Source organism: Alligator mississippiensis, chromosome 6 (assembly GCF_030867095.1).
Source record: "Alligator mississippiensis isolate rAllMis1 chromosome 6, rAllMis1, whole genome shotgun sequence".
In the NCBI taxonomy this organism is placed as follows: domain Eukaryota; kingdom Metazoa; phylum Chordata; order Crocodylia; family Alligatoridae; genus Alligator; species Alligator mississippiensis.
In genome coordinates, this window is record NC_081829.1 from 4,955,702 (window position 1) to 4,969,801 (window position 14,100).

Consider the following 14,100-nt stretch of genomic DNA (forward strand, 5'->3'; position numbering starts at 1 on the left):
GTCTAGGTCTGGACGACTCCTTGTCTCTCCTTCCACTACTTGAATCAGGACCAATTTGCAGGCAATCATCTTGGTTATTATTATATCAACAAATGAGATGCTCTCTCAGGTTCCCTTTGGGACACAATTCTTCAGACTCGCTCAGACGTGACTTCTGGGCTCCCTTCTCAGTGCCGTGTTGAAAGAGAAAGCAGCTTGCCTAATTTCTAGTCTAATCTTTCCCATAAGACAGACGGACGGACAGACCGACATTTCTCTCAATATGCAAAACTGCACTGGAATGCTACTTAGGAAAGATAAGTAGTTCTTTGCTTTCAAGCATCACTTTATTGTGTAGAAAGGAGAAAAGGGTTATTTTGGTAACATTTTTCAAGCAAGGGTTTCAATGCTTCAAAACAAAAGTGTTCTTTACTTTGCAGATAGACCAAAAACCAGAGAGAAAGTAAGAGACCTGCCCAAGGTTGCAGAAGACAAACAGCAAAGCCCAAGACAAAGCAGCCAGCACTATCCACAGGCAAGACGCTAAACCGGTGGTCCTCACCGTCTTTTTTATACGCCTGGCGCCCCTCAGATAACTCTTAGCTCTTCCTCATTTTTTGAGTACAGAAAAATAAACAGAACAATTCTCGTGGCAAAGAACTCGGAAAGATCACAACAGGTCAGGACGTTTCTGGATTCCTATTTGAAATCTCTGGCTTTATCCTGGGAATCACGTGTAGGCGCCTGCACAGCTAACACTGCTAATGTTGTCTCTTAAAAGGACCTCATGGCTCCCCGGTTGAGAATCACTGGGCTAACATCGGTTGGACAAACTTTGAAAAATGTTTGCAGTTTGGAGTGCAGTAAAGCGGGGGGAGAGGATTGCTCGGTGAGAACTGGAGGCCAACCTGTCTCCACTCGGACCGCTTCCCGGGAGAATCTAGGATTCCTCTTCAGCACCGGGCAGAGACCATCTTTGTTCATCACTGCCTGTCCTAACAAAATGCTGGCTCGTGCCTGGACCTCTTAGATGATATTACTATCGTTAAGAAATGATAGTCATTTACCCATCTTTTCCAGTCTTACAAGGAGGGACTGGTGCCTTTTGGCTAGGATAAAGCAGCCACAGGCTACATTATTCAAAGCATAGCAACTCCTTTCCTATTGCTGGGAGGGAGGGAGGGAGTAGGGAGATTGAAATACAGGATCCTGTTATTCTGCAAGGCACCTGAACAGGCACAAAAAAGTAGGTACTGGATGATGTTTCTGCAGCATTTCAGGTCTGTAAGTCTGGTCCAGCTCACGCCTGCCACGCTTAAAGGGGAAAGCTGCTACATTTAGTGGAAATCTAACCTTCGTTTGAGTTTAGTCCTTATTAGCATGGAAATCCCAGTCTAATGACACTGAGAGCAGAAAAAGTAGAGGAAAAAATGCCCCAAATCAAGTCATGCTTGCAACTACCACTGGCCAGCGTTGCTTGCCAGTCATGTCAAAAAGTTTCTGCTGGTGCAGAAAGAGCATTTACAGGTTGCAAAATCTTCTACAGGAGGAATAAAACAACTCGACCTCACAGAAAGGCTTAGGCGTGTTTACCTGTACTGACTCAGCCTGCCTTTCTCCACAGCAGAATGGCGCCCGGCGTGCTCCTGCAATACAACTGTGTGCCAGGGTGGTCCGAACAGCGCTAGAACCAGTTAGACGGGACTGAATCACCACCTCCAGATTTGCTCTCTGCAGCGCTCAAGCGCTAGAGAGAATATAACGATGTATCCGTGGGGTATAGACGCTCCAAAAATAAACGGTGGTCTTCAACTGGAATGGCAACCCAAGTTCAAATGGCAGCCAAGACAAGGCAACCTGGCGCTTTACTCGGGGTGCCAGCTCCATTTCAGCCTAGCAGGCAGTCGGGGACTCACCCAAGCAGAAAGCCAGGCTCCCTTATTTCCAATACTATTTTGATCTAAGTTGACAACCTGCTTTCTTTGCGGTGTGATCATACTCTAGGGCTAGCCTAAATTAATCAGCTGGATTGAGACGCATTAAACCAGTGTTTCCCAAACTTTGGGAAAAAGTGAAGTAGCCCCTCTCACCCCTACTTCAGCAGCTGCTTGTGATCTGGCCACTACCGCTTCCCCTCACTGCCAACTGCTGTGGCCTTTGGTCGTGCCCCCCACCAAGGGGGTGCACCCCATACTTTGGCATCCCCCTAAAGACACAATGCTTTAAGTAACCCGCTACCTTCTTCTGTAAAGCAGGAAAGCCTGCTCCTTTCTATCCCAAAATGCTATTCCTTCTCGGATCACTGCAGAAAAACAGCAAGCCCCTTGCAAAAAGCAACTCTGGCGACATCAGACCTTCATTGCAAAAACTCCCTCGGTTCCTCCTACCGAGACACTGCGATGGTAAAGAAGGCTTCCTTTGGGCGAGTTTTGGGGAGTGCACCCCAGCTTTTCAGCTGGATAAATTAACTCAGAAAAACCTGCTCTCCCATTCATCTCCCTCAAACCTCGTGGTGACACGGGCAAGGGAGGGTTTCAAAAGGACAAGGTGCATAAGTGTTAGGAAGCAGCACCCCGGTGCTCCCAGCTTTTGTTTGCAGCGTGCTCTCGGATGGAGCAAACACGGTGAGCATTTGCTGGAAGAACATACTCTGGAAAGTCTCAAGTATAAATCTACTTGTGAATCACCCTGCTCGGTGCCTGGAGGCCACAGGTTTCAATAACTCTCCTTGACCAGGATTACTCCAGCTCTGCATGCACTGGGGCTAGCAGGGCCCCCCCTAAAAGGCTGCATTAGCAGTCTGGCTGGGTGCTCCAGGGATGCACCTATTCTGCACCCCTTTTACCAATGTATTTATACAAACACTACACCAGTGGTGCTCAACCTTTTGGCCCTGTGGGCCAAATGAGTGGCACAGGGCTCATCTAGGGGCCAGAATGGGCCCTGGCACTGCCCCCTCCTGCCCCCTGGGATTGGGCACCGGATCCAGTGCACGGGGCTCAGGGCTCCTCATGGGTCCAGAGATTTGGCAGCAGGAGAGTGGTGCCACCAGCCACATCTGGGCATGGGCACAGCTCCACCAGCCGGATCTGGCCCACGGGCCAGAGGCTGAGCGCCCTTGCACAACACTAAGACACTCTGTGTATTTTTCTCTTCTGGACAGATGCACAGGAATTGCATCTCCAGTTCCCCAGCCATCAAGCCCTGTGAAAGATTAGCTCTGCATTCATATGCAGTTCCAAGGAAACAGAGCTGGGGCATTGCCGCATGTCTCTAAAGGCTGGCCCCACACGGAGTTTCACCTGCGTCACCTCCGATGCGGAGATGAGGCATCGTTTTGAGGCCATCCGTTGACAGCAGATGTCAACACCAAAATGAAAAACCCCTCGTCCTTCCCCAAAAGGACTCTCCTTCCCTGGCTTCTCCCCGAGCAAGTCAAGGGCAGCAGCGGTGTGAGCTTAGACGCTTCCTACCTGCAGTGAGACCAAACCTCATTACTGTTCAATTTTTGAACCTGAAGGGAAGTGTAATGATGCACGACCCCGCAGCAAAGCTTTGGGGCTGAGGAAAGATCAATCTGCTGTGCACGATCGCATCTCAGCTCGGGAACTAAACTCTCGAACCACGGAAATGAACCAAAACATTGTTACTCGGCCTGGAAAACAGGGCCTGGAGAGATTTCCCTTCGCGGACCCTCTGGGGTGTTAATGTGGCCGACACACTCAGATTCCTTCCTCCCATTGTTCGGACTTCCCATGAGCTCAGCGAGAGCTGGACGGACGGCTCCCCCTCCCCCACTGCAAAGCCTGCCTCCAAATTACAACTTCATCGGCAAACCACGAACTTGCGAAACTCGGGCTTGTGCTCGGGAAGCTTCCCGTTGGGCTACTCGAGTCCCGCGCCCGAGACAGGCAACGTTTATGACTTTAGCTCCATTGCCTGCTGCTTTCCAGACCAGCCACGGGGCATGCGTCCAGGATCATCTGGCTTGCGGGGATTGGAGCGTAGGTCAGGCCTCGTGCTCTCGCCTGAACTCTCCCAACCCCTTTGCCAAGTCTGTGGGGGAGGAAGGACTCTGACCCCGCTCCCTGGAACGGACAGTTTAAAGACACATTTTTCTAAAGGTTTGCTCTCCGTGATTTCATCCTCTCCCCCCAATTCCCAAGGCAGGCTGTTTCGTTACTTACTCACTCATCCCAATGCACATTTAAACAATATAGGAAAAGACTGTCACCTCTCGCATCCGGGTTGACATGTGGGACATCCTTTTGCCTGCAGAAGTTAACCATTACATTAGGCTTTAAAAAGCATCTGCTGTGCAGCCTTCATCGCTGGTGCTAGTCATGTTGGCTCGTTCAGGAAGAGGTTCTCGGTCTAACTATCAATACGCTGTCAGCTTTCATTTTCCCCTTGGTTTTCTTCTCTTAATTTTCACATAGCAGAAAACTAAGGTTTCTGCTACTTCGATTTTTCAGTAAACTTCCCACAATCAAAGACCCCCAAACCAGCTGTGCCCCAAGGCCCCTGAGACTAACAATGATTGCAGAGAAGGAGGCTTCTGCACTCCCTGCATGGCAGTGGTTTTGGCCTCTTGCACGCTGGTCACCACTGTTTTACTGGCACAGCTTCACCATCGAGATCTGGGCCGTTTAGAAATAACCTCTTCTGACGTCATAGCTCCCAGCTCATCTCGCTCTCCACGCCAGCGAGTGTAGCACATCCTACTCCATTTAACACTAATGTCTACTCAAAACTGCCCAACCAAGAGAATGAGCTCCGCTATACAGCAAGGGTTTTCCATTTGTCCAGGCATAGTTACTTTGCCTGTGAACAAGCTTACTGAGGGATCAACAAAGCCCGATTTAAATCCCTTCCAGGACACATCAAAGAAGCCAACAAGCCACTCTGATCTTGAAACAGGACTGGCCACAAACAGGTTCACGCAGTGCAACTAGACTGGTTGAAATCCGCACCTTTGGTTGTGCCAAGAAAAACCTTTAATTCCCAGACAAGGCCAAAAAAAAAGGTCTGCGACTCGTGTTGGTGTGATGGCGTAACAGAGACATTATCCGTCCGAACGGGATCAATTAACCGTGTGATGAAAAGTAAATGGCTGTTAAAACATTCCCCCTATCGTTGCTAGTCACTGAGCAGCAAGATGTAAATCAGACCAATCACCAGCCGTGGAGCGCATCAGTGATGGAGGCTTCACAGCAAGAGAATCTCTTAAGCGGCATTAAGTTAATTAATGTAGTGTGACAGTACAACCTGACATCATAATGCCGCATCAAGTCCAACTCCCTAAACAACTTTCTCTCTTTAGGCTCGGTTAAAAGGTCCGCACTGAAAGCCTGAGGTGCTCCAATGTTTCTCTACTGGCAATGTAAAGGCCCTTTTGGAAAAACTGGTGAGACAAAAGCACAAACATAACCCACCCACCCATAGCTTAGCATTGTCTGTCTGCCATTTCAGCTGAAGGCCAACATCTGGAGCAGTGCCGTGCAGCCCAGAGCTCCTGAAGGACAGCTGGGATTCTGGGGTTGTACTGACATCCACGTCAAGAGACACCGACGGATCTGTCCTGAGCATCTCGGAAGATACAGAACGGATGATTCAAATAATGTCAAGGAAGCAAAGCGCTCTTCCTCGCCAAAAAGTGCATACAAGATCTAAAAAGCCAAGAGAGGACACTGTCCTAATACCACGCACAGCACAAGGAGCAAACTTCTCACGACAGACCACAGAGGAGCCATTTCCTTTTAAGACTTGACGTGCTTCCCGGCGGGGCCCACGCATTGTACAAAGCCAAGCACAGCGGTGGGTTTTTAATATCATACCGCGGAGTGATGCTAGCTCGGGAAACGCAGGTTCTGCTGCGGGAGCGCCAAAGAGCACGCAGCGCAGCCAACGAGCTGCTAACGAGAAAACATGCATCATGAGCACTTACCTTGAAGTCACCCAACTGCTGGTTGATGGTTTCCACCTCCGTTCCCACGACCCACTGCAGTGCCTCGTTCTCCTCCGCTGCCGCCGTCATGTGGTTCAGCTCTCTCAACCGGTTGTAGAAGTCCTCAACGCGAGCCAGCGTCGTCTCAACCTGCTCTTGCCGATTTTTGCCTCTTTCTGTCAGCTTGCTGCACTGCTTGTTCAGAGTCTCCAGTTCTCGTTTCAGTCCTAATAAATCGGGGCTCCCTTCTTCCTCTAGCATTTTCTTGCATTCCCCTTCAGAGGTTTCAATGTCCGACTTGAGCCCCCGGAGCTTGCCCAGGAAAGCGCGAACATCCTCGGCTTGAGACTGGAGGCTGTCGATATCTCTCCCGATGGCACCCATGCCATCGAGCTCATCGTCGAGATCTGCCAGTTGAGAGAACATCTCCCGGACGTGGTTGTTAAACTGGCCTATTCCCTCAAGCTTGTTCTCCATGAGCGTACAGCATTCGCTGACTTTCTGTTTCACGGTTTTGAAGTCCTGCTGGGCCACTTCGGCTTGGAGTAAGAGCTGGGAGCAGTCGGATCCATCTGGCGCGTCTTCCACCAGGCCCCGAGTGAAGTTCCTCAGATAGTCCACTTGTGGCTCCAGGGCCTGGAGCACTTCCTGCTGCGCCCTGAGCTTCTCCAAGTTCTTGTTGCTGCAAGCCTGTGGGCCCAGAGCATCATAGATCTCCATCTGGTGCTTGGCCCCTTCCAGCTTCTTCTCGATGTTCTTGAAACTTTCTTGGAACTCCTTCAGCCTCTGTGACATTTCTTCAATGGACCCGGTCTTGGCTTGCAGCTCCTCTGTGATGATGTCCATCTTCTGGTTGATCCCCGCTTTCTCATCCCGGATGTCATCCTCATCAGTCTGAGAGGCATCTATCAAGATATCAGCAGCGCTGTTAAGCATCTCCAGCAGCGAGCGGCGTTTCTCCACATCGCCGAGCAGCGCCTTGGATCTCAGCAGGGTTGCCTCCAGCTGCACGGGGTCCAGCGTTACTTCCAGCTCTGCCATCTTGGCTTTGCAGTCCTCCACCCAGGGCAGGAGGTCTTCCGTGTGCCGCTGGTACTTCTGAGCCTTTTGCAAACAGTCTTTGAGGCTGGAGTGTCTATCGGCAACCTGTTTGCTGAGCTCGTCCCAGTGCGTTTTGAGGCCAACCAGCTGGTTTTGCAAGGAAGTCTTTTCTTCCCCAGGCTGGACAGAGAGAAGCAAAGACTCCCCCTCAGCCACAATCATCTCGTAGGAGCCACTGTGCTGATTGAGGCTCTTCTGGAACTCTTCCTGCTCCTGGATTTGACCCTGAAGCTTCTCCAGCTTAGCAGAAATAGGCCGGCTCTGTGCTTGCTGGCACAATTTGTCATCCAGCCAGGTCCTGAGCTCATCAAACATGTGCTGGAACTGCTGGGAGCTCGCGAGCGCAGTCTGCAGTCGGTTCATCCGGTCGGCTGAAACGGAAATAAGATTACAATGCCACAATGAAGCTGGAATCAAATAAGCAAAGCAAAACCATTTTAAAACCTCCTGAACATGAAAGTTGTGTTTTGATTAACGGGAACAAGCTCTTTCCATTGCATCACTGGCCTTTCGCTCATGAGGTCATGAACGTCTTGACTAGAATAGTTAAGGTCTTTTTTGAGGGGGGTTACGAGATCTTTGTGACCCATCTGCGGGTGGAAGAAAGTGCTCTGAGTTTAAGGATGCCCGGTGCGTCTTTCCCATTTCTCACACAGGAGATTGGGACTGGGGTCTTTTCAGACCCAGTCAACCCTCCACGTGTGAGGCCTATCCTCTCTGTTTTCACTCCCAAGGCCTGGCGGCATGGTCTGGGAAGTAAAACCATACCTCCTTTGTGGCACTACACAGACCACTTCACTTTGGCCTTCTCCAGCCCTCCTTTCCAACTTAAAACCATCACAAAAGAGCCTTCCTCATGATCCCTAAGCACGGACAGAGCAGCCTTTTGTAAAAGAGCGGGGCAAGAAGCTGAATGCCGCTACTTCCTACAAGGGACTGCCTCATGACGTCTCACCTGCCAGGTCTTCGAGCCCTTTGAGAGGAAGGGCCACCGTCTCCAGACGCTTCCTCAGCTCATCCTTGAGGTACTGCTCCCCGATCAGGACCGACAGCTCATCACAGAGGGTCTGCGCTTCTGCAATCTCCTCTTCCAACTGCTCCAGGTCGGACCGGATCTCGCTCGTCTCCTCCAGCTGCTGCTTCACTGCGTCTGGCTGGGTGCTGATGGCAGACTGGCTACTCAGTCGCTGCCCAACTGCCTTTACCTTTTCCGACAAGCCCTGCAACAGCTCTTGGTACTGGGTGCTCTTGACTATGGCTTGGTCAATTTGGCTGGAACGGGAGTTGAGTTGGTCAGTTAGCTCAGACCATTTCCGATTGACCCCTTGGAGCTCCTCCCGCACCTGGCTTGCAGATGGAGAAAGGTCTCCAGGGCCGGTTAGTATTCCCTGGGCTGCCTGATTCAGCTGCTCATGCTGCTGTCTGCGCGCTTCAAATTCCTTCAGCATAAACTGGAACAGAAATAACGTGAAAATGTTTGTATAAATGTGACAGGTCCAAATACACACAACCAAAACAGCACAGGCCTCTGGGGCTTTGAAACAATCCAAAGAACCACTGGAAACGAACCAGGAAACTCCTGGGATAGGAAGGCAACAAAGACCTCAATTTATAATAGTGTTTCAGCTTTAAAAAATTGGAAGGATCCATGAATGCCTGTATAAAGTATCCGCTTTCTTCCCATATTCATCCTGCTACTGTCCAACATAACATTAGCCGGCTGGACAAGGAGATCCAATTATGTTAACGGGGATATTTTGTGGTTTGGCCAGTTATGGGCATATTAGCAACCTAATTTGTAATTACAGGTAAGTAGGCAGAGAGGAGGTTGACAGGCAGGTTTCTCTGCCAAAAGGGCAGTATGAACAGGCCCTGCATTACATCAACGGTGATCTTTTTAGAGAGTGGAATTGCTTTTAACAGAGGACAAATGAATCAGTGCTGAGTCAAGCCTCCCTGTGCGCAGAAATGAGATCAAGAACTGCACCCGCTTCACTGCTGCGTGGTGTGGTCTGCACCCAACATGTTTCAAGGCCTTTGAGAAGAGATGGTGGAGTTAGACCCTCTCAGTTAGCCCCCTGCTCTCCAGTACTCACTGTACAAGGGGATACACGGCAGGGCACTTTTAATACAAGAACAAGGTTTAACATACTAACTCAGCAGGCTCTGTAGCAGGTGGTGTCTGCATGCTATGCACATGCAAACGCACGCGCATAAACATAGGGCCCATTTACATACATGCTTTAATGCGCACTAGCCTATTTTAAAGTGCATGAAAGTGGCACTAAAAACCGTGCGTTAAAATAGACTAATGTGCATTAAGCATCACTTAAAACCTGTGGGCATTTATACACATACTTTTTGGTCCTGCGACGTGCCGGAGATCCGCCACTTCAGAGCAGACTCGATTAATCGAGTCTGCCCTGCACGCGAGCCGACACGCACTGCGCTGCCTCGTGTGCAGCTGTACAAGCGGCAAAACGCACATCAGTGCGCAGGACATGGCAGCGGCGCACTTTTGAACTAAAGCCCCTTCTATGCGTTCCAGTTCGAAAGCGCGCTGCTGCTATTTTCTCAGTGCTGACGCGCATTTTGCCACTTGTACAACTGCAAGCGTCACTTATACAACAGCGGACATTTCGCCACTAATGCAACTCTGAAAAGTGCACTGTGCTGTGGCGCTTGCATGTGTAAAAATGCCCCGTGTGCTCTTTAGTTAATGTGCATCAAGACAGGCTAGCACGCGTTTTCCTCACAATGAAGGTACTAGGTTTAATGCACATTAACAATGCACGTTAATGCACACGTAGATGCACCCATAGTATAGAAAATACACGGAAGAACTCATCAGCCACAGATGAGATAACGCAGCTTGCAACTACTTGCTATAGAGCCTGGAAGTGCTCCATGCTCCTCACACAAAGGAGGCACAAGGAAGCTGCCTCTCTCACCTGGACCTGCTGCTTTTGTGCATTCAGCATGTTGGGATCAATGGACAGGGGTCCCAGCACACTCATCATTAGCTCCTTCTCCATCAGCCACGGGCGCAGCTGGGCTTCGGCTGCCTGGAAGCTCGCTAGCTGATTTGCCGATTCCTCCAGCTTCTGCTGGCGCTCGGCTGTTACTTGATTGGCTCGGTCCCACCTGGAACCTGAAAAGACGACACAGAACGGAGCCGGTAACGTCGCTGCTCCGGGGAAACACGCCTCTCGATTTAAGAGCTTCCATTTCCTCATCGCTAATTTGTCACTGGAGATCTCCCCCGTTTAAGAGGGAATCTGTGGTGTAATCTTAAAGCAATGTCTAATATTCCAGCATAATCTCGGTGAAACATATAATACAGCCTCAGCCCCGTCAAATATCATCCAATTTGAACTTGCGCTCAGGACCCCAGCATTCTCGGCAATCTTATCACCGATTTCCAAGACTCTGGATGAATCATTGAAACTTTCCTCTCTTTCAGATTCCCCCTCTGTTAAACCAAGATAATCTAATGCTTATCAGACTTTGGAAAGCACTTTGTCATTCCTAACAACTGGTCAGAAATGTTTCTTTTCTAAGATAAAGCCATCATGGTGAGGCAAGAGCTATCTAGAGCATTGCAACTAAGCATGAGGATTTTACTGTCAGCGATTAAACTTGCCCTTAAAAAAAATGATTTAACTCAAAAAAAAAAAAATGAGTGATTTAGTTGGACATTTTCTAAGGTAATTTAAGAAAGCAAACTCTCTGAAACACATCTCTCCCATGCAGGTTTCATTAAGTGAGACTCAGCTCATCTTGAAAACACTCTGCGTACCCAAGGCCTTAAGGTACACTCTTTAATTTCCTGAATTTTTAATTAGAAGCGACTCTGTTGTTCTATGACTCCGAGATTGTCCTGGAACTTCGGGTCACCCTCAAAGGATGTTCAGAGGCACCTAAAAACCATGCTAAGTCCCTAGGGCACTTACTAAGATCCTCCTGCATCTTCTTCCAGCTTCCTGCTTCTGGAGAATCGGGGTACTTCTCCAGCAAATCAGAAAGTGCCTCCTTCACCTTCTGGATTTTCCCTGAATTCTGTTCCAGCTCAGCCAGGAATGCCTAAAAAATGACATAATTTTGGACATGCTGAGATATAGAGGATGGAAGACACAATTCTTGCACAGGGGCTATATTGCGCCAAACAACATGAGAAAGGAAAAGCAACCACAGCGGGATTTACACAAGACACCGTGCCTTTGGGGTTTGTGGAGGTACTCTGTCTTGTTACTATGGGCTTAGGGTTAACTTGCTCTGAAGGAAAGAAGAAATGGAAAAGATCATGCTTTTCACTGGGGTGTTAGATGGCACTTTGTTTTCCAGGGGGTTGTGGGATGATCCACGAGTTAGGGCTTTGAAGAGAGATTACAACCTTTGTTTAAGTAGAGGCTCGTTCTCTGGGCCCCCCGCACGCAAATTCTCTACAACTCAAGACGGGCTGCACGTGTCCAAGCTACGCTGGACCAACTGCCCTCCCAAAGAAAGAGAAACGCTCTCTTCACAAGCAACCAGTCGTGTGGCACTCTCAACTTCATGCAATAAAGCACGTCTCCTGGTCAGGGTAGCAAACCTGGACTCTCCCCCAGCCACGAGAGAGCAGTCACCTTGTTGTGCTCAGCCTGTGCCCGCACGGTCTCTGTTTTGGTAGGCGAGGTGGACGCTTCCAGCTCGGACAGGGTCCGTTCCTTTGACTCCAGCCACTTCAGCATGGAGCTTGCTTCCTCTTGGACTTCCCGCATCTTCTCCCGCATGGCTGACAGCTGCTCTTGACGTCCCCGCAGCGCCAGGCCAAGGGCCTCATACTGCTGGTTCACATCTGACATGTCGCACTGGATCTCAGTTAAATCTGATTGGAAAGAAACGAGCCGGTGACGGAGGTTACCTTGGACACCACTCTTGGCTAGACTGCTTGTACTCATACAGCTCTGGGCAACCAGTCTACTGAGCACTGGGGGCTGCAAACTATGTTCTCCCCATCCGCCCCGGCTGTCGGGTTTCCACTACCTGTCACGTTGGCGAGCCTCTTTCTGTTGTCTCACTTATGCAGACTGACAGTTTGCAAACAAAATGAATAGGAAGGGATTAATCAGCTTGATCCACCTCCTCCTTGCACCCTCTCCGAGTCCGGAATATCAAGCCGTTTTAATACAGGTGTGACTCCTTGGACCAGTGAACTAACAGCAGGTAACAGGTGATAATTAAAATCACACTTCCTGCCATTGTATGTGCTGTCACAACCCTCAGAGTCAATCCCTTGAACAGCGGTTCTTATAAACGCCTCCCGTTTATCAGCTCTCCTCACACCCTCGGAAAAGTGTTGAAGCTGGCTTCTCCTCCTCCCATTTCTGTCCTGCAGCCTGACCAACATCCCCAAACCCAGCCCCTAGTGTGATTCTGGTCACCACCCATCACTCCAGAAAATTGGGTAAGTTATCTGCAGGCTCATTTCACTCGCTACGGTATTGCGGCCATGTCACGCTATGGGCTCTCTCGCTCGTGAACACTGCATATACCGCCACTGTCACATACAGATGGACACAGAGACGGACAACACTGATGCTGCCTTGACCACACACATGCACACGCGCACGCTGGCACTGCGGAAGGTGGAGGTCTCACCTTTGCAAGTGTGGTATCCGTTCACACTGCCTACAGACCCTCCTACAGCGGGCAGCCCAGAACCTGAGCAAGGGACGGGAGACAGACGAGAAAAAGGACAAGACAAACAAGTTAGGGATACGGACACGTTAGCAATGAGCTTGTGCACCTGGCGCCGGCCTGACCCTTTTTCAGGCCGTCTGCTGCCGACACCGGACACCCTGCAAGCAAAATGCGACCCTGGGCACGAGCAGGTCAACACAGCACGAGACAACATAGCTCTCCACAAGATGGGCCGTGTCAGCCATCAAGCAGAAGCAAGGGGCATATTTCTTTCGTACTCCTACGTTCACGGGTTCTCCCACAGCCTCTCTTAGAGGACTCTGCCCCAGGAATTCGCCTCTCCTCACATCCCAGTGCCTACATGTCATATCCAACTTTCCTTGCTCTACGCCTCTTTTGCTTTCCTGAATCCCTTCTGATTTCCAGTGGAGCAGCTGAAAGATTGAGTAGCTGTGACCCCTCGCACTCAAGGCTTCCCTGCTCCTCAATTCCCTCTAGTGCCTCCTACAGAGTTTAGAAGTGGAGCAGCTTTGGCGCGCCACAAAGGAAGGGCTCCTAGGCCTCTTCCAGCAGTTGACTCCTAATGGGGTCAGAGGATGCATCGGCTTGCCTATAGTCACCGAGCCGGGGACTGCCAGATATTTGCATTCTGTGGAAGCACTTGCAAAAACCCACGGGAAAGCAATTGTCCGTGGGAATAATATTTAGAATTGGATATTGCAAGAGTCCCAAGACCTTTCTTGGAGATGTTACCTACCCTACACTCCTTTCTTGGAGAAGGAGGCTGTTCAAAGAGACCTTAGGAAACTTATAACTCTTTTCTGCGTGACTTTTTCATAGTGTTTAAGCCCAGAAGGGAGCCCTGTGTCACCGGATCTGACTTCCTATCTAGCAGTGGCCACAAAGTTTCATCCAGGTACCCGTATATAAAGCCCAAGCCTTCAGACAGACTGAACCCCCGTGGCTCCAGGCAGGAGAGAGAGCACTGCCCTGGGACCCGAGTCCTCACCCTCTAAACACCTGGCAGCAAGACTCAGGTATTTGGTATTCACACCCTTGTTGGCTTCTCGACTTTCCCTTTGTGAAGGGCCTTGAAGCTACTTTCTGTCTGATGAAAACGGACGTGAAACATCTAAAGTACGACAAACGCTCGCAGAGCACGGAGAAACAACAGTGCCGCACATTAGTTCCCACCAAAGCCGAGCTGCAGGAGCTCCAGGGCAGCGGGGTACATGCTCACCTGTTTTTGCCTGGGCATCGGGGGCTGTAATCTCGACGATCAAGTTCTCCAAGGCCGTTCCTTTGCGATTGATTTCCTCCACCTGGGCGCTCTTCCCTGCCCATTCTTCCAGAAGAGCCTAGTCGGGGAACAGAACCAGGTACCCGCACGC

General features: G+C 50.1%; 1 protein-coding gene across 13 annotated transcripts in view; it reads right to left on the minus strand.

The window, feature by feature from the left end:
* The window catches only part of MACF1 (microtubule actin crosslinking factor 1), a 222,488-nt gene that overhangs the window by 68,902 nt on the left and 139,486 nt on the right, over positions 1-14,100 (minus strand). For all 13 annotated transcript variants that reach the window (XM_059729557.1, XM_019498838.2, XM_059729551.1 and 10 more), the window contains 7 exons: positions 13,950-14,067; positions 12,668-12,730; positions 11,653-11,894; positions 10,981-11,110; positions 9,979-10,178; positions 7,983-8,478; positions 5,927-7,398 (listed from right to left, as the gene is read on the minus strand). In XM_059729557.1, the coding sequence (XP_059585540.1) occupies positions 5,927-7,398; positions 7,983-8,478; positions 9,979-10,178; positions 10,981-11,110; positions 11,653-11,894; positions 12,668-12,730; positions 13,950-14,067 (2,721 nt within the window). The remainder of the gene's footprint in view (positions 1-5,926; positions 7,399-7,982; positions 8,479-9,978; positions 10,179-10,980; positions 11,111-11,652; positions 11,895-12,667; positions 12,731-13,949; positions 14,068-14,100) is intronic.